This window comes from Eptesicus fuscus, chromosome 9, assembly GCF_027574615.1.
Source record: "Eptesicus fuscus isolate TK198812 chromosome 9, DD_ASM_mEF_20220401, whole genome shotgun sequence".
In the NCBI taxonomy this organism is placed as follows: Eukaryota; Metazoa; Chordata; class Mammalia; order Chiroptera; family Vespertilionidae; genus Eptesicus; species Eptesicus fuscus.
The window spans coordinates 102487936-102508141 of record NC_072481.1 but is presented as its reverse complement, the minus strand read 5'-3'; the positions used below and the strand labels follow the sequence as shown (position 1 = coordinate 102508141).

Here is a 20206-nt window from a genome sequence, read left to right as displayed (position 1 = left end):
GCCATTCATATGCAAAAGCCGCTGCTTGGAGCTTGGGTGGGCTTGTAGGTTGTGTGGGGCGGGGTCTCAGGGCGTCACCAGGCTAGGGCATGGCAAACAGTGATGGCTGCCAGCCAGCCGTCCCCGCTCTTCCGACCACATCCCCATGTCCCGCGCCCCAGCACAGCAAACAATGATTCCTGCGTGCAGCTCTGCAAGCAAGCCACCCTCACTTTCCAACCCGATGGCAGACAGTCCAGCTTCTCCCTGTAGGAGTTTGGGTCCCCTGCATCTCCCCAGAAACTGGATTTCAGAGAGATCGGAAGCTTGTCTCCCTTCGGGTTGAAGAAAGCAACGTCCGCCGCCAGCCGGGATCCTCCGCCAGCCCGGATCACGCGCGCCTCCATACCTCAGCTTTTCAGCACTTGTGCCCTGAATGCTCTTTTCTCCTTCTTTCTAGTTGTAGAACTTCCACTCAGCCAGATTTCCCATGGTTCTGGGTGATAGATGTTTTGTCTTTTAGTTGTAGTTTTGAAATTGTTGTGCAAGGCAGAAGTTTAGGTGTTTACCTACACCGCCATCTTGGATCTCTCAATATGTCTTGTGTTTTATTTGAAATATATTCTTAACAATGTGAAGTTATTGCTAATCTGAGAAATGCTAAGTATTTAACTTGCCACCTAAAATTTGAGGCTTCTAAATGTTTAAAGTTCAAAATAAGTTAGGAGAAATCATATAGTTGTATAACAAAATGCATAAAGTATATAAATTTATTTTTGAGAAAATAATTCTTGTATTTTATCTGGAGAAATTAGTAGTTTAAAATATATTGTAGTCTTTATGTGTGGTAAAATTTCAACCTAGGTCTAATTAAAGAAAAGGAGGTTTAATTCTGTGGTCTGAACCAAATTTTAAATATAAAAACCAGTTTAAATTTAATTGATATATTTTAGAATAATTATAAAATTGATATATATATTTGATGGTCTTTCCAAGTTAAATTTTAAGACTTTAACTGAGAGATAACTTTGTAACATTCCTTGGGCCCTGGAGTGATTAAGAATTTATTCTCTCTTCTTAAAAGAAATATTTTTAAACTAAATTAGGCCAATCTAATATACTGGAAATCATGTGGAAAGCTTTATAAAAAATTTCTTTAATATATTTTATTTATATACATATATTTTAAATGTTATAAAGGTTTCAACCTCTAAGGGAGGGCAAGGCAAGATTGCTGAATATTTCTTAAGCAGAACCAGATCATTCAGAAGCAGAATTTTAAAAACTAAAGGCCTCAGGCAGCCTGCACTTCAGATAGGCTGGGGGGTAGGGTGGCATCTGTACTTCATAGGTCAAATATATAAGTTTACTTGCTTTGCTTTTTCAATAAAGATGCCTATTTTAATTACTTAATAAATTGGCTTTCTATAATATAATCAAGGTCTCATATAAATTAAGTTATATGAGAAGCAAATATTTTTATAAACAATTGGTTCTAGTAGAGGTCAAAGTAAAAATTTGCATACACCCTACAAGGAAGTCCTCTGAAATCCTGCCTGAGACCTCCCATAATCCCTCTGTGTATGCAAATGAACACTAGCCAAAAAGAATACTGTTTAAAAATAAATTTTAAGCCTAATAAAAAGGAGAAATTTTAAAATCTCTTCTGCTACTATTTACAGGGTAAACTGAAGGTTATTATTCAAGCATTAAATCTGATCATTATCAGTCAACATAAATAGAGTCACTTAAAATATAGGCATGGCAGTATGAGCCAGCCTCTGAAAAGCAACCAAGTGTGTTCCTCAGTTTAAAAGAAAAAAAAAAAAAGGTTTTTAAAAGAAACTCCCTAATGTGGCCTAGAAATTACTCTGGGAGAAAATAAAGGGAAATGTCCTTCAAATATGTAGAAAACTGTAATTAAAAGTTAATGTATTAGGCCTCAAAAATAAAAGTAAACAATTTGCATTTTTGCCTCTCTAAGCAAAGCTTATATAGATATGCTCAAAGACTGATAGCAGAAATTCAATTAGTGTCATTTACTGTCCACACCCAAGGACAAATAAAGTTAGAAAATAAGCCTTATTTTAGACTGATTAAAATTGGCAAATTGAAATAAGTGAATATTCAGGGAAACTTAATTGTACTAGGCAGGAAACTATTCCTAGAGCATTAACTATTTTTTACTGATCGTTCATTTCATAGTTAAAGCTGCTTATCATGCAATGAATCCCGAGAAGTCATACTTCTGTGCTAAGAATTAAATTAAAAGCTATCAAGGCTGCATTGCAGGATTTCCAAAAGCCTCTTAATATTATTTTAAAAAAAAAGGGGGGGGGATAGTGGAGCAATATCCTGTAAGAAAATTACATCAAGTCTTAATTACTTTAAATTTTTTCACTTGTAATGCTGATGGCAAGACACACACATGGTGTCAGAATAAGCCAAAGGAAAATGGTTTGGGCAAAATGAAAAGATCCCGAGTCTAGTTTATAGAAAGGATTCCTTTATTAACCTTTGGTTGAGAATATGCTTATAGATTTCCAGAAAACTCCTCCAAGCCCATGTGGATTCCTGCAACAATGGATCTGAGAGAGGAACTGACCAGACTACTCCAGCCCCAGATAGCAGTGGCCCCAAGCAACACGCTGATGAGACAGAGGAAAAACAGTCCAGAGATGGGGATGGTGAAAACACCTAGCCATACTAGCAGTCATTAGTTGTGCATCACTGCAGGTTGCCCAGGACCAAGCCAAAAAAGGTCAGACCTGCATTGTCAATGCTCACCATCCAGAACTAGAGCATCATTGCTGTCATGTCAAAGGGGACAGTGATTGAAAGGGAACCCATCTGTTTGACAGTCATTTGAAAGGGGACTCAAAGAACTGTTGGCCCAGAAAGGAACTTATTGCAGACTGTCAGCAATTTAAAAGGACATGAAAGAACTCAATCCTTCCCATTGAATATAAAAATCTTAAAAGGACCTGAGCTCTGTAAATGGCATACATTCTTGTTAAATTTATTAAATCAAAAAAGGGGGATATGCTAGAGGCTAACTACAGTAGTTAGCATAATAAATGCAAGAAGGTCATCAGAAGGCTGATGGACAGCTTCAGCAGGGCTGAAGATCTGCATATTATTACCTGCTGCCAAACAGCTGAGGGTAATTCCCCTAACACAGTGGTCAGCAAACTGCGGCTTGTGAGCCACATGCGGCTCTTTGGCCCCTTGAGTGTGGCTCTTCCACAAAATACCACGTGCGGGCGCGCATGTACAGTGCGATTAAAACTTCGTGGCCCATGCACAGAAGTTGGTTTTTGGCCTGAGCGAGTCTATTTTGAAGAAGTGGCATTAGAAGAAGTGGGGGTGTCAGTCACATGTGGCTCGCGAGCCGCAGTTTGCCGACCACTGCCCTAACCTAATGGTCCTTTATTGTTTACCAGACCTCACCTTTGATATGTATATCTGCTTTGCTAAAGGGAAAAACGTTAATAAAAAGCCGTGGGTCTTGACATTTGGGGAGCTTAGTCAGTAGAGTTAAGTTTCCATCTGGCTCCCCCAAAATGCCTTCCAAATCTATATTTCTTATCTAGTCTCTATTCATTTATGTGCAGCCCTTATCCAGATTCCTGAACCCTTGCTACAAAAAGACTACAGCACCAGGACCCTTCAGTCTGTAAGTCGATGCTCTCTCCACTGAGCCAAACTGGCTAGGGCCCATTGCTCATTTTTAAATAGGATTGTCTTCCTTGTGTTGAGTTGTATAGATTCTTTATATATTTTGGAGATTAACCCCTTATCTGATGAATCATTGGCAAATATGCTCTCCCATACAACGGGCTCTCTCTTCATTTTGTTGATGGTTTCCTTTGTTGTGAAGAAAACTTTTAATCTGATGTCAATTCATTTGTTTATTTTTTTCCTGTGTTTCCCTTTCCCTTGGAGACATATCTAAGTGTCTTTTTTTTTTAAAATATTTTTTTATTGAGGTATTATATGTGTACATATCTTACCATTACCCCCCCCCACTCCACACCCACACATGCCCTCCCCCCCCAGAGTTTTGCGTCCATTGTTTATGCTTATATGCATGCATACAAGTCCTTCGTTTGATTTCATAACTCCCCCACCTCTCCCTAACTTTCCCCCTGTAATTTGAAAGTCTGTTTGATGCTTTACTGTCTCTGTATCTATCTTTTTGTTCATCACTTTATAATGATCTTTACTATCCTTAAATGAGTGGGATCATGTGGTATTTTTCTTTCATTGACTGGCTTATTTCACTTAGCATAATGTTCTCCAATTCCATCCAGGTTGCTGCAAATGATGAGAATTCCTTCTTTTTTATGGCAGCATAGTATTCCATTGTGTAGATGTACCACAGTTTTCCGATCCAGTCATCTGCTGATGGGCACCTAGGCTGTTTCCAAATCTTAGCTATTGTAAATTGTGCTGCTATGAACATAGTGGTGCATATATCCTTTCTGATTGGTGTTTCTAGTTTCTTCGGATATATTCCCAGGAGTGGGATTACTGGGTCAAATGGGAGTTCCATTTTTAGTTTTTTGAGGAAACTCCATACTGTTCTCCACAGTGGCTGCACCAGTCTGCATTCCCACCAGCAGTGCACGAGGGTTCCTTTTTCTCCGCATCCTCGCCAACACTTGTCGTTTGTTGATTTGTTGATGATAGCCATTCTGACAGGTGTGAGATGGTACCTCATTGTTGTTTTGATTTGCATCTCTCGGATAATAAGTGACTTTGAACATGTTTTCATGTGTCTCTTGGCCTTCCTTCTGTCTTCTTTTGAAAATATTCTGTTTAGGTCTGTTGCCCATTTTTTTATTGGATCATTTATCTTCCTCTTATTAAGTTGCATAAGCTGCCTGTAGATGTTGGAGATTAAACCTTTATCAGTGATAGCATTTGCAAATATGTTTTCCCATGCAGTGGGCTTTCTTGTTGTTTTGTTGATGGTTTCTTTAGCTGTAAAAAAGCTTTTTATTTTGATGTAGTCCCATTTGTTAATTTTCTCTTTAGCTTCCATTGCCCTAGGGGCAGTGTCAGTGAAGAAGTTCTTTTGGCATATGTCTGAGATTTTGTTGCCTGTGGATTCCTCTAGTATTTTTATGGTTTCCCGTCTTATGTTTAAGTCCTGTATCCATCTTGAGTTTATTTTTGTGTATGGTGTAAGTTGGTGATCTAGTTTCATTTTTTTGCATGTATCTGTCCAGTTTTCCCAACACCATTTATTGAAGAGACTGTCTTGACTCCATTGTATGTTCATGCCTCCTTTGTCAAATATTAATTGAGCATAGTGGTTTGGGTCGATATCTGGGGTCTCTATTCTGTTCCACTGATCAATATGTCTGTTCTTGTGCCAGTACCAGGCTGTTTTGAGAACAGTGGCTTTGTAATACAGCTTGAAATCTGGTATTGAGATCCCACCTACTTTATTCTTCTTTCTCAGGATTGCTGTGGCTATTCGGGGTCTTTTTTTATTCCAGATGAATTTTTGGAGAGTTCTTTCTAGGTCTGTGAAATATGCTGTTGGTATTTTGATGGGAAGTGCATTGAATCTGTAGATTGCTTTGGGTAGTATGGACATTTTAATGATGTTGATTCTACCAATCCATGAACATGGTATGTTCTTCCATCTCTTTACGTCTTCCTCTATCTCTTTTTTCAGTGTCCTGTAGTTTTCTGCGTATAGGTCTTTTACCTCCTTAGTTAAGTTTATTCCTAGGTATCTTAATTTTTTTGGTGCGATGGTAAATGGGATTGCTTTTTTAGTCTCTCTTTCTGTAAGTTCATTATTGGTGTATAGAAAAGCCATAGATTTCTTGGCATTAATTTTGTATCCCGCTACATTGCCGAATTCATTTATTAAGTCTATTAGTTTTTTGATGGAATCTTTTGGGTTTTTTATGTACAATATCATGTCATCTGCAAATAAGGACAGCTTCACTTCTTCTTTTCCAATTTGGATGCCTCTTATTTCTTCTTCTTGCCTAATTGCGATAGCTAATACTTCCAGTACTATGTCAAACAGGAGTGGTGAGAGTGGGCATCCCTGTCTTGTTCCTGTTCTTAGGGGAAATGGTTTTAGTTTTTGCCCATTGAGTATGATGTTTGCTGTGGGTTTATCATATATAGCTTTTATTATGTTGAGGTATGATCCTTCTATTCCCACCTTGTTGAGAGTTTTTATCAAGAAAGGGTGTTGGATTTTGTCAAATGCTTTTTCTGCATCTATTGATATGACTATGTGATTTTTATCTCTCAGTTTGTTTATGTGATGTATCACGTTTATTGATTTGCGGATATTGTACCATCCTTGCATTCCTGGGATAAATCCTACTTGGTCATGGTGTATGATCTTTCTGATGTACTGCTGGAGCCGATTTGCTAGAATTTTGTTGAGGATTTTGGCATCTATGTTCATGAGGGATATTGGCCTGTAATTCTCTTTCATTGAGTTGTCTTTATCTGGTTTTGGTATTAGGGTGATGCTGGCTTCATAGAAGAAGCCTGGGAGTGTTCCTTCCTCTTGAATTTTTTGGAATAGTCTGAGGAGGATAGGTTTTAGTTCTTCCTTGAAAGTTTGGTAAAACTCTCCTGTGAAGCCATCTGGCCCCGGGCTTTTGTTTGCTGGAAGCTTTTTGATGACTGCTTCAATTTCTTCCATAGTTACTGGCATGTTGAGCTGCTTAGATTCTTCCTGATTGAGTTTTGGAAGGTTGTATTTTTCTAGGAATATGTCGATTTCCTCCAGGTTGTCCAGTTTGTTGGAATAGAGTTCTAAGTGTCTTTATATTTTAGAAATACACGTTAAAATATTTATCGATGAAAAGATATGATATCCACCCTGGCTGGTTTGCTCAGTGGTTAGAGTGTCAGCTCAAGGACTGAAGGGTTGCAGGTTTGATTCTCAGTCAAGGGCACATACCTCAATTGCAGGTTTAATACCTGACCTGGGGAGGACACATGAGAGAGGCAACCAATCGATGTGTCTCTCTCACATCAATGTCTCTCTCACTTCCCTTCCTTCCCCTCTCTAAAAAATCAATGGAAAAATGTTCTCAGGGGAGGATTAACATATAAATAAATAAACAAACAAATAAATAAATCCTATATAATAAAGAGGTAATATGCAAGTTGACCATCACTCCAAAACACAAGATGGCCACCCCCACGTGGTCAAAGATGGCCGCCCCGATGTGGACACAAGATGGCCACCACAAGATGGCCTGCAGGGGAGGACAGTTGGGGGTACCCAGGCCTGCAGGGGCGGGCAGTTTGGGGTGATCAGGCCTGCAGGAGAGAGCAGTTTATGGGTGACTAGGCCTGCAGGAGAGGGCAGTTAGGGGCAATCAGATCTTCAGGGGAGGGCAGTTGGGGGCAATCAGATCAGCAGGGGAGGGCAGTTAGGGGTGACCAGGATGGCAAGGGAGCAGTTATGAATCAATCAGGCTGGCAGGGGAGTGGTTAGGGGGTGATAAGGCTGGCAGGCAGAAGCAATTCAGGGTAATCAGGCAGGCAGGTGAGCCTTTGGGAGCCAGCAGTCCTGAATTGTGAGAGGGATGTCCAACTGCTCATTCAGGCCCAATACCAACAGGATCGGGCCTAAACAGGCAGTCAGACATCCCTAGAGGGGTCCCAGATTGGAGAGGGTGCAGGCTGGGCTGAGGGACATCCTCCCCCCCCCTCCCCATGCACTGGGCCTCTAGTAAATAAATAAAATAAAGGACATAATGTCTAGGATTTGCTTCAAAATAATATGGGAGAGGAAGGAAATAGGCAGGTGATAAAAGTGACAAAAGATTGACCATGAGCTGATAGTTGTGGAACTTTGGGGATGGACACAGGATAGATAGTTCAGTATACTCTGTTCACTTATGAATATGTTTGAAATTTTACATGCTTTTCTAAGTTCCTAATATTTTGACTTGAACTAATTTGCTAATTTGCATCCTATATAATAATAGTGTAGTATGCAAATTGTCCCCTCGACTGGAAGTTCTTCTGGGAGTTCGACCAGGGAGTGGGGCCAGCTGGGGGAAAAGAGGGAGGCCCCAGCTGGTGCCGCCAGCATCTAGGGACCCTATCAGTGCACAAATTTTGTGCACTGGGTTTCTAGTAGTTTTATAATACTAAGTTTCTTAGATGTTTCATTATAATAATGTGAAATATAATTAAGTGATGACTTAAGTTGCCTTTAAAACTACATATTGTGGATATTATACTTTAAATGCTTAATAGATTTTCATACAAACTATAGTCTGATTTTAATGTTTAGATAGAACCATCTCTAGTATTTAAAACTTATGCTAAAAGAATGGGCTTCCTAGGAATTGTGTTAGATAGATCAGGGTCTGTATCAGCCCTTCCTATATCATAAATACTAGAACTGTCAACCTTTATTTTGTGTATTTACAAATATAAGTTGGAAGAATTGATAATCAATTAATTGATCAGTGATCTCAAAATGGCTTGTTGCTACCTTTCCTAGTGCACAGTGATAGTCACAAAAACACTCTGTGAGTTCCGGTTGTGTTGCACCAGGGAAAGTAGAAGTAGGATTGATTCCACACATACTCAAGGTTGGAATTCTGCAATTCCCTTTCTTTATGACAACCAGATGACTTAGCATGGAGATTTGGAACTTATGGCATAAAAGAGTTCTGAAGATTAAGCTTTAATGTAGGGCTGAGGACTCCACATGGAATGTTGCCTATTGGGAATTGTACTCTAAATTTGACTATACTCACTCATCAAATTCAGGGACTCGGGGTGAGGAAAATGGGGAGTTATTATTGGGTACAGATTTCACTATGGGGTGATAAAAAAAAGTTCTAGATATGGTTAGCGTTGATGATTGCACACCATGGGAACATACTTAATGTCACTGAATTGTACACTTAAAGTGCTTAAAATGGTAAAATTTATCTTAAACTTATTTAACCAAAATTTTAAAAATTAAAAACTACTCACATTAAATCCTGAAAGATCAATGGCAATGGCAGGTCCATCATCCCTGTCACCTTTAGGTGCAATCTGATTAAGCAGATGAAAATAGGCTCTTGAATCCTTCAAGGAAAGAAATGAAATAGAATTTTTAAAATGAGTAAAATCATCGTTGGATTTAGGGAAAAGTGCTCAAACTGGAGAAATAGTCCTCATCTCAAAGAATGGAATAATAACTATTAACTTTACTTATTATTTTATACATTCCTCAATCACTGCTATTTTGCACTTCAGAGCTTCTAGTAACAATATTCACTATACTGGAATACCCTTCCCCACCTTTTTCATTTGTTTACACCACCAAGCATCAGCATCAGTTAAGATCAGGGTTAAATATTACCTTTCGGAAGGCTTCCCTAGATTCTCTTAGAATGTGACCACATTGTAATAAATTATCCAATGAAGTCATATCCAAAGATGGCTATTATAATTCTTCCTTGTGCATATATATATAGCTCCTCCCATTAAAAGGCAGAGTCTATTTGCACTCCCCTTTTACTTAGTCTGTACTTGTGACTTGCTTTGACCAATAGAATGCAGTTAAAGTGGTGTGCTGGGGCTCCAAGCACAGCCTGAAGAGCTTCTGCGTGGGTCCTCTTGAACTCAGCTTCCACATAACAAGTCCAAAGACTGACAGCCAAGCAAGCCAGGTGAAAAGGCCTCTCAGAAAAGCAATGATTCACTAGACACGTGATTGGTGCCCTTGCCCCATTCTGGGCCAGCCCAACTCTCAGCTGAATGCAGTTAGTGATCCCAACCAGAACCATCTGAAGCAGAATCACCCAACCAAGCTGCATTAACCCACAGAATCCTGAGAAAAAAACAGGTTGTTATTTAAGTTATTAAATTTCAAGTGCTTGTTATACAGCAGTATCTAGATCACTGAAAAATCCATCTACTAGATATTTCTCTCCCTATGTAATTGAGTAAACTTTAAGAGCTAGCTCTTTGCAACACCCCCTGCCTGGCATCATGTTCCACAGGAGGGGTTTAATAAATACCTGATTAACTAAGTTTTAAAAGAAAAGAGCCCCCTACAGCCAGGGGAATGGTGGAACTCCCCTGGGGAGCCCCAGTGCTTCTCCTCCAGCTGCTGTGATCTGCGGGACTGCAGCCTCCAGGACAGGAGCCCAGCACCCTCTGGCCAGGCCTGCACCCATGGAGGGCTGGCTTGCTGGGCAGATCGTTTTTAATCCTTTTGTAAAAACTCTGGGATTCCAGAGGGCGGTACGTATGCCTGCTCAGAATTTTGGCCCTACACAAAGTAACTGTGGCGAGCAGTGATGGTACAGGAGCATGGGCGCTGACCCTACAGTGCACCGACGAGGACTGTGTGGGGAACACAGCCAAAAGCAGGCAGCCTGAACTAGAGGACAGGGACTGTCAGACCACTGCTATTACTGCACACTAGCACTTCCCAGAGAGTGGTGGCCTCCCTACCACAGAAAGGAATTCTTTGCAGCCACAGCTGACTTGGTGGTGGTAGTAGTAGGGGTGGGGTAGATTTTAAGAGTTAAAGAAGATGAGCAAGTTCCATTTCTGCCGGTTGGTAATAAAACAAGAGCCCATCAGTGGAATGTTACATATGTGGAAATGCTAAAATGCGCTAATGTTCACTAAGTATTTTTTATTTAATGACGGAAATTCGAGCCAGAAAGATGGAAGACAGAAAAGAATAGAAAAAAGAAAAGGAAAAGTTTAGTCATGAGAATAAGAGAAAGATGATACGTTTTATAAGCAGAGTCACAAACTCCTTTCCTATCTTGGCCTTACTAATAAATGTAATGTATAAGCATTTCCATTGAAGGCTCAATTGACTGAAAATATTTTAATATTTTGAAAACTGTTATGTGTCACTAAAAGTGTGAATTGGAACTAGACTAAAACTCAAATTCATTTAAAAAAATAAATTTATGTGGCTTCACCAAGAAGCAAGGCTCAACTAATTTCACAATCTCCTACATTTATCGTGGTCCTGAATTTAATACATAAGCTTGTGTTTTGAGGGCAGGCTTCCTTAAACTGTTAAAGAGGCGAGCTGTGTGGGGAATGGTAAGAAAGAATACTTCTTCTGGTTTATTAAAAGCTTTAATTTTACATCATTTAAAAATGTAGTTCTTCTACTATCTTGAAAATAACAATTGTGAACATGATAGTTAAACTGTATTTTTAACCATTATTATACAAAATATTGAAGAAAACTTATGAGCATGGTTGTTGCATATAGTTAAAGTGAGAGTAATTCATTGTTCACCTGTATTAATTACCTGGTGATTAACATAGAAAAGTGGTACAGGAGAAACCAAGATGGCGGCATAAGGTAAACACCTAATTGTTGCCTACCACAACAATTTTGAAACTACAACTGGAAAACAGAGTGCACACCGTCCAGAACCACCGGAAAGCTGGCAGAGTGGAAAACCTACAACTAGAGAAAAGAAGAGAGGGGGACGCTGAGCCTCAGGAGCTGTGGAGGTGCAGAGATCCGTGAGCGCGGAAAGGGCGGGCGGCTGAATATGCGGCAGGCTTGCTCGCAGCCCGCGGAGAGGGAGGGCAACAGACGCTGCGTGGCTAGCTTTCTCGTTTGGGAGAAAAACAAAACCTCCCGACTGCACTGAAATCCAACTGCGGTCGGGGAGAAACTGGTCTGTTTGGCAGCGGGCGAGGCTCGAAAGCTGCCTTCTCTCAGAGGTGCGCAGCCATTGATTAGGGCACGGAGAAACTGACCCTCTTAGGGCGGTGGACGGAAACCAAGTTTGTCTGCGCCATTCTGAGATTCTGCCCCATTCAAGGTGAGCACAGCCCTCCCAGTGACTGGATTTCTCGTTCGGGAGAAAAACAAAACCTCCGGTCTGCACTGAAATCCAGCCCCAGCTGGGGAGAAACTGGTCTGTTAGGCAGCGGGAGAGGCTCGAAAGCTGCCTTCTCTCAGAGGCGCACAGCCATTAATTTGGGCACGGAGAAAACGCCCCTCTTAGGGCGGAGCAGACGGAAAACCAAAGCTTGTCTGCGCCACCCTGAGACTCCGCCCCATCCAAGCTGAGCACAGAAGCTCTCACTGCTGATCCTCACAGCCAACTGGCTTGGAGATCAACTCCCGCCAGTGATACCAATAATCCCAACCACTCTGAACTCCAGTTTCTGGGGACACGCGGGGGACCCAGACGCCTACGGGACTCTCGGCCATCGGTCGGAGAGTGAGAGTGACTTTTCTGTCAGTGTGGACGACACCAGATTTCAACCACTCTCATAAGGGACACATTCAGAGGCAGACTCAGTGAGCACCAAAGCCCTACTGTGTCTCCAGCACAGCAATTCTTCTGTTATAGACACAGCAGGCCCTCACAACCAATTGGACCAGAGGTCAATTCCTCCCAGTGTATCAACAGCAATCAAGGCTTTTACTACACCAAGACTTTCCACTCAGCCCACAAAGGGGAGTACCAAGAGTGACCACCTAGGGTGATTGGGGAAACTGAGCTACCTATAGGTCACCGACCACATAAAGCCACTCCATCAACACAGGGAGAGACATCAAAGTATGTCACAAGTAGGAGAGATAGATGAAAGCAAACTAATGGACGACACAGTGTTCAGAACCATATTTATAAGGTTACTCAAGAATCTTCTAAAAACCGCTGAGAAACTTGAAGAGACCTTCAAGGACCTAAATGAGAATACCAAAAAAATGGAAAAGGACCAGTCAGAAATTATGCATACACTGTCTGAAATAAAGAATATACAGAGTAGACCACCACACCCGAAGAGTCAAACCAAAGATATGGAATATGAGGAAGAAAAAAACACCCAACCAGAGAGGCGGAAAGAAAGAAGAATCCAAAAGTGTGAGGATAGCATAAGGAGCCTCCGGGATGGCTTTAAGCATACCAATATCCGAATTTTTGGGGTGCCAGAAGAGAGAGAGCAAGATACTGAAAACCTATTTGAAGAAATAATGACAGAAAACTTCCCCCACCTGGTGAAAGAAAGAGACTTACAGGTTCAGGAAGCGCACAGAACCCCAAACAAGAGGAATCCAAAGAGGACCACACCAAGACACATCATAATTAAAATGCCAAGGGCAAAAGACAAAGAGAGAATCTTATAAGCAGCAAGAAAAAACAGTTAGTTACCTACAAGGGAGCACCCATACGACTGTCAGCGGATTTCTCAACAGAAACTATGCAGGCCAGACGGGAATGGCAAGAAATATTCAAAGTGATGAATAGCAAGAACCTACAACTAAGACTACTCTACCCAGAAAAGTTATCATTCAGAATTGAAGGGCAGATAAAGAGCTTCACAGATAAGAAAAAGTTAAAGGAGTTCATAACCACCAAACCAGTATTATATGAAATGCTGAAAGGTATTCTTTAAAAAGAAGAAAAAAGTAAAGATAAAAATTATGAACAACAAATACATATCTATCAACAAGTGATTCTAAAAATCAAGTGAATTAAAAATCTGAGGAACAGAATAAACTGGTGAACATAATAGAATCAGAGGCATAGAATGGGAGCGGATTAATAATTCTCAGGGGGAAAGGGGTGTCTGTGTGGGGGGTATGGGAAGAGACCGGACAAAAATCATATACCTATGGATAAGGACAATGGGGGGGAGGGAACCGGGTGATGGGGAGATATAGGGGAAAAAAGGATAAACAATTGTAATAATCTGAACAATAAAGATTTATTTTTTAAAAATAAAAATAAATATCCAAGAGAAAGGAACACTTCCAAGTTCTTTTTACTAAGCCAGCATTATCCTAATTCCAAAACCATATATAAGCACTACCAAAAATGAGAACTACAGGCAAATATCCTGAATGAACATAGATGATAAAATCCTCAACAAAATATTAGCAAATCAGATCCAGCAATATATTACAAATATCATACACCATGACCAAGTGGGATTTATTCCAGGGATGCAAGGGTGGTACAATATTCACAAATCAATAAACATGATATATCACATAAACAAATTGAAAGACAAAAATCACATGATCAAATCAATAAACACAGAAAAAGCATTTGACAAAATCCAACACTCTTTTTTGATAAAAACTCTCAGAAAAGTGGGAATAGAGAGAGTATATCTCAATATAATAAATGCCATACATGACAATCCTACAGCGAACATCGTATTCAATGGGCAAAAACTAGAAGTGTTTCCCTTAAGAACAGGAACAGGACAGGGGTGTCCGCTTTCACCACTCTTATTCAACATAGTACTGGAAGTCCTAGCCGCAGTGATCAGACAAGAAAAAGAAACAAAAGGCTTCCAAATTGGAAAGGAGGAAGTAAAACTGTCATTAATCGCAGATGACATGATATTGTACATAGAAAACCCCAAAGATTCTACCAAAAAATCTACTGGATTTAATAAAGGAATCTGGCAATGTAGCAGGATGCAAAATTACCATCTAGAAATCTATGGCATTTTTATACAACAATAATGAATTCTCAGAGAGAGAAACTAAACAAACAATCCATTTACCATTGCAACAAAAAAAAATTAAGATACTTAGGAATAAACTTAAATAAGGAAGTAAAAGACTTATATTCGGAAAACTACAGGATGTTGAAAAAAGAGAGAGAGGAAGTGGAAGAATATATGTGTTCATGGATTGGTAGAAATATCAGTATTAAAATGTCCATACTACCCAAAGAAATCTATGGATTCAATGCAATCACTAAAATATTAAAAGCACAATTCACAGATCTACGACAAATACTCCAAAAATTTATATGGAACCAAAAAAGTCCCTGAATAGTTGCAGCAATCTTGAGAAAGAAGAACAAAGTGGGAGGGATCACAATACCAGATATCAAGTTATACTACAAAGTCACTGTACTCAAAACAGCCTGCTACTGGCACAAGAACAGGCATATAGACCAATGGAAGAGAACAGAGACCCCAGATATCAACCCAAGTCATTATGCTCAATTAATATTTAACAAAGGAGGCAAGAACATACAGTGGAGTCAAGACAGTCTCTTCAATAAGTGGTGTTGAGAAAATTGGACAGAAACATGCACAACAGTGAAACTAGACCACCAACTTACACTATACACAAGAATAAACTCAAAATGGGTTAAAGACTTAAATATAACTTGCAAAAGTATAAAAATCCTATAAGAAACCATAGGCAGCAAAATTTCAGACATTTTTCATAGCAATATGTCTACCTATACATCTCCTAGGGCAAAGAAAACTATGGAGAAAATAAATAAATGGGACCACATCAAAATGAAAAGTTTTTGCACAGCAAAAGAAATAACCAACAAAATGAAAAGGGAGCCCACTCTACGGGAGAACATATTTGGCAATGATACATCTGATAAAATTTAATATCCAAAATATATAAGGAACTCATACAACTTAACAAAAGGAAGACAATCCAATTAAAAATGGGCAAAGGACCTAAATAGACATTTCTCCAAAGTGTACATACAGGTGGCCAATTAACATATGAAAAAATGCTCAAAGCCACTGATCATCAGAGAGATGGAAATTAAAACGATAATGAGGCATCATGTCACACCTCTCAGAATGGCTACCATCAACAAATCAACAAGTGGTTACAAGTGCTGGTGAGGATGTGGAGAAAAGGAACCATAATTGACTACTGGTGGGAATGCAGACTGCTGAAGCCACCATGGAAAACAATATGGAGTTTCCTCAAAAAATTAAATATGGAAATGCCATTTGACCCAGTGACCCCACTTCTAGGAGTATATGCTAAGAGTCCCAAAACACCAATCAGAAAGGATATATGCACCCTAATGTTCACAGCAGCACAATTTACAATAGCTAAGATCTGGAAACAGTCCAAGTGCCCATCAGCAGATGAGTGGATAAAAAAGCTGTGGTTGCCGAAACCGGTTTGGCTCAGTGGATAGAGCGTCAGTCTGTGGACTGGAAGGTCCCGGGTTCGATTCCGGTCAGGGGCATGTACCTTGGTTGCGGGCACATCCCCAGTAGGGGGTGTGCAGGAGGCGGCTGATCGATGTTTCTCTCCCATCGATGTTTCTAACTCTCTATCCCTCTCCCTTCCTCTCTGTAAAAAAATCAATAAAATATATTTAAAAAAAAAAAGCTGTGGTACATTTACACCATGGAATACTATGCTGCAGTAAAAAGCGAGAATCTTTTACCTTTGAGACAGTATGGAGGGACCTGGAGAGTATTATGCTAAATGAAATAAGCCATTCAGAGAAATACAAGTCTCACTTATATGTTAAATCTAATGAACAAAATAAATGGATGAATGGAGTGGATCCAGAGACATAGAAGCATGGAATAGACTATGGAATCTCAAAGGGAAGGAGGAGAAGGGCGGGTGGGTGGGAAGAGATCAACCAAAGAACTTGTATGCATGTATGCATAACCCATGGACACAGACAATAGTGTGGTGAAGGCCTGTGGTAGGGGATAGGGATGGGCTAGAATGGGTCAATGGGGGAAAAACAGGGACATATGTAATATTTTCAACAATAAAGATTTAATTAAAAAATTATTAATATAATGACTAAATTGAAAAAAAATGTGACAAATATTTAAAAAGTATCACATTTGTATGTTAAAGACATGACATTAAATTGGGGTTAGACTTGCTGAACTAAGCTCACCTGTCATACAAAATAAAGTTTGTAGAAATACCAAAAGAAAAAGAGAGAGCCCCCGAAATAAAATTTTAAATGAGCATATTTTAGATGAAAGCAGAGAAATACAATGTCACTTCAAAGAGAGATTGTCATCTAGGCCATTATGGCAAAAACATAACCTGACTGAAGGTGTTAATAAATCTAAAGAGAAAATATGCGTTAATGTTAACACTGATTAGTCTTAAAAACTAACACAAAAAAAGCATAGAGAAGAGCCATAGAGACCCAAGTTGGCAATGCCTGTCTAGGCAGTGACAATGAGAGTTATTATTAGGTAGATTGAATGTTACAGTTTCCTTGACAATGGTCTCCCAATAGGGAGGGAAGTGTTTCCAGCTACTGTGGTTGAGAGACCTACCTGAAGACCTCCTTTTGCCTACTGATTCTCTGTGCCCTCAGATAATTTGGTTTCCTATTAGCTGGGTATTGGCAAAGTGGCAGTAAGAGTGTTGAACTGGTTAGGCCCACAGGGACCTCTAGTCCATCAAACAGATGTAATTCTCAGACTGACATTCACTTTATAATTTAGTCTATCTGTGTAATATAAAATGGAGAGAATGCTTTAATCTGCTAAGGAGTATCTCCTTCATTTCATAGCCAGTTTATTTATTATTAAAAGCCAATAAACCAATTATTTTGAAATATAAGATTTTGTGATTATAATTCTCAGAGAAATGCAAAATTTAATTTCTTAAACTGTGCCCTTGTGAATTAAATTTCAGTTCAAATTTAAGTCTGTATTTCTCTTTAAAAAAATACAGTTTTATTGCTTTCAGAGAGGAAAGGAGAGAAAGAAAGATAGAAACATCAATGATGAGAGAGAATCATTGATCGGCTGCTTCCTGAGTGTCCTCTGCTAGGAATGGAGCCCACAACCCAGGCATGTGCCCTACAGGGAATGGAACCGTGACCTCCTGGTTCATAGGTTGATGCTCAACCACTGAGACACACTGGCCAGGCAAGTCTGTATCTCTTTTGTTTTTACTTTCTGCATCCTTACTTTATGTTACAAATTTGAATATGAAAATATAAACCTTAATGTCTTGGCTGAAGTTGTTGATGGTATGCCATCCTGCATTGGTCAAATGGTAGTTCACCCATCGCAGCAATAACTCCTCTGGAGAAAGCTTCATCAGCTCTTCTAGTTCTTCACCTTCATTTAGCAATGCAATCAGAGCTTAGAGGAAAACACAGAAATATAAATTCTTCTTGCAGCAAGTGTACGGAAATGAAAAGTAAATATTTTTGATAATCATACCTTCATTCCTGGAAATCTCAATATCAGCAAAAAGACCAACTTTGATGATCTGCCAGAGAAGTCCCAAGACCAAGTGAGGTTTTCCTTCTTTGAGATCCTGTGCACCAATATTAACCACTGTACATCCAATGGCTGAGGCAGAATTCAGGGCTAGGTTTAAATTTTCCTGAATTGCCACAAAGAAAAATACCCATGAGGAAGTACTTTCTAAAGTTTTATCAACAAGTTAAGAAGGTAAATAAGAAACAAAGAACTGTGAAATTTCAGATTTTTAAACATAATATTTAAATAGCAAAACACCACTATTCAAAAGAAAATTTCTATGGTTTTAACTATTACCTCTATATGCCAATGACTTTCAAATCCATATCTTCAGCCCACACTTTCTCCCAGTTCCCACTCTAAACTCTATACCTATATACTCACTTGGTTAGGTCTATATGGGTGTTTCAAAAGTATATCAAACTCAATATGTCCAAAACTAAAGCAATTTTCCTGCCATGCTTCCTTGGTCTTCCTCTAATTATCTATTAAAACTGGCTTTTCTTTATTTCCTGTCTTGGTTGATAGGACCAACATTCATTCTTGCATTCTTTCTTCCTAAGTCAGAAATGTGAGCAGAATCCTTGTTCTTCCTTGATTACCATATCTAGTCACCAATATCTGTTAATTCCACCTTCTAAATACCTGTGGAAATGGTCAGTGCCTTTCTTCGGGTTTCTTAGTTCCTTCCTAATACCTATCTCAAACTATCTACTATCCATCTTCCACAATACTGTGCATCAATGATCTTTTTTTAAAAAAAATTATCTTTATTGTTAAAAGTATTACAGATGTCCCTTTTTTTCCCCATTGACCCCCTCCTCCCCACTTCCATCTCCTCCCCAGGCATCACCGCACTATTGTCTGTGTCCATGGGTTATGCATATACACTTAAAAATTCCTTCGTTAAATCTCTTCCTGCCACCCCACTTCCCTCTGAGACTCATCAGTCTGTTGCACGCTTCCATGTTTCTGGATCTATTTTGTTTGTCAGTTTATTTTGCTCATTAGATTCCACATAAAGGGAGATCATATTTGTCTTTCTCTGACTGGCTTATTTCGCTTAGCATAATCATCTCCAGGTCCCTTTATGTGCTGTCTTAAAGGGTAATAGATACTTTTTATAGTTGCATAGTATTCCATTGTATCAATGTACCACAGCAGTTTTATTCACTCATCTACTGATGGGCACTTGGGCTGTTTCCAGATCTTAGCTATTGTACATAATGCTGCTATGAACATAGGAGTGCATACATTCTTTCTGATTGATGGTTCAGGCTTCTTAGGATATATTCCTAAAAGTGAGATCACTGGGTCAAATGGAAGTTCCATTTTTAATTTTTTGAGGGAACTCCACACTGTTTTCTATAGTGGTTTTACCAGCCTGAGTTCCCACCAGCAGTGTACGATGGATCCTTTTTCTCCACATCCTTGCCAGCACTTGTTATTTGTTGATTTATTGATGGTAGCCATTCTGGCAGGTGTGAGGTGGTATTTTTAAATCCTTGGCATGCAAGGAGTCATCAAGCTTCCCTTGAATTTTCCCAGAGGTGAGATCCTACCACATTATGAAGTTCAGATTGAGCTGAAACTCAACTTCTTACAATGTGCACCAATTAATCAAAGTCATCTCCTGTGAACTACATAAAAGCAGTTCTTTATACAAAAGTAAATCTATCAATAAGAGAATCCTTTAAACAGTGAGACAGTTATTAGATAACTATATAATTTACTATCCAAAATGGGGACAATTTTTTAAGTAAAAGATGGTATCAAAATAATTTTTAATTATAATTTTAAAATTTTGTGTATATTATTTTAATGTTAGGTTTTAGTATATTAGGAGAGCTATAAAAATGTTCTAATCCCAAAGCATTTTCCAAATATATATAAATATATATATATATATATATATATATATATATGTCTTTCTCAAAATGTGAAAATAAACTATATGGGACAGATGCTTAGCCAGATGGGAAACGGAGAAACAGAAATAAACAGGGAATGACCCTGGTGAACCCAAACATATGGTCACCCTGGTTACAACGTCTCATCATGACTTCTCTTGTTCAGGTTAAACATCCCCAATTCTTTGAACTTGGTATTTCTTCAGTATCAAATTTTCTTCATCTGACAATATCTGCTTAAAATATGGCACCAAAAATAACACAATATTCCTGATGAGTTCTGACCAGTGCCCATTACAATGAAGCCATTATCACCATAA

At 39.1% G+C, this 20206-nt stretch overlaps 1 protein-coding gene across 1 annotated transcript in view; it reads right to left on the bottom strand.

Moving 5' to 3' along the window:
• The window catches only part of PLS1 (plastin 1), a 125146-nt gene that overhangs the window by 60917 nt on the left and 44023 nt on the right, over window positions 1–20206 (bottom strand). The window contains exons 6-8 of the mRNA XM_054721626.1: window positions 17935–18100; window positions 17711–17853; window positions 8974–9069 (exon numbers count right to left, since the gene is read on the bottom strand). Coding sequence (XP_054577601.1) covers window positions 8974–9069; window positions 17711–17853; window positions 17935–18100 — 405 coding nt within the window. The remainder of the gene's footprint in view (window positions 1–8973; window positions 9070–17710; window positions 17854–17934; window positions 18101–20206) is intronic.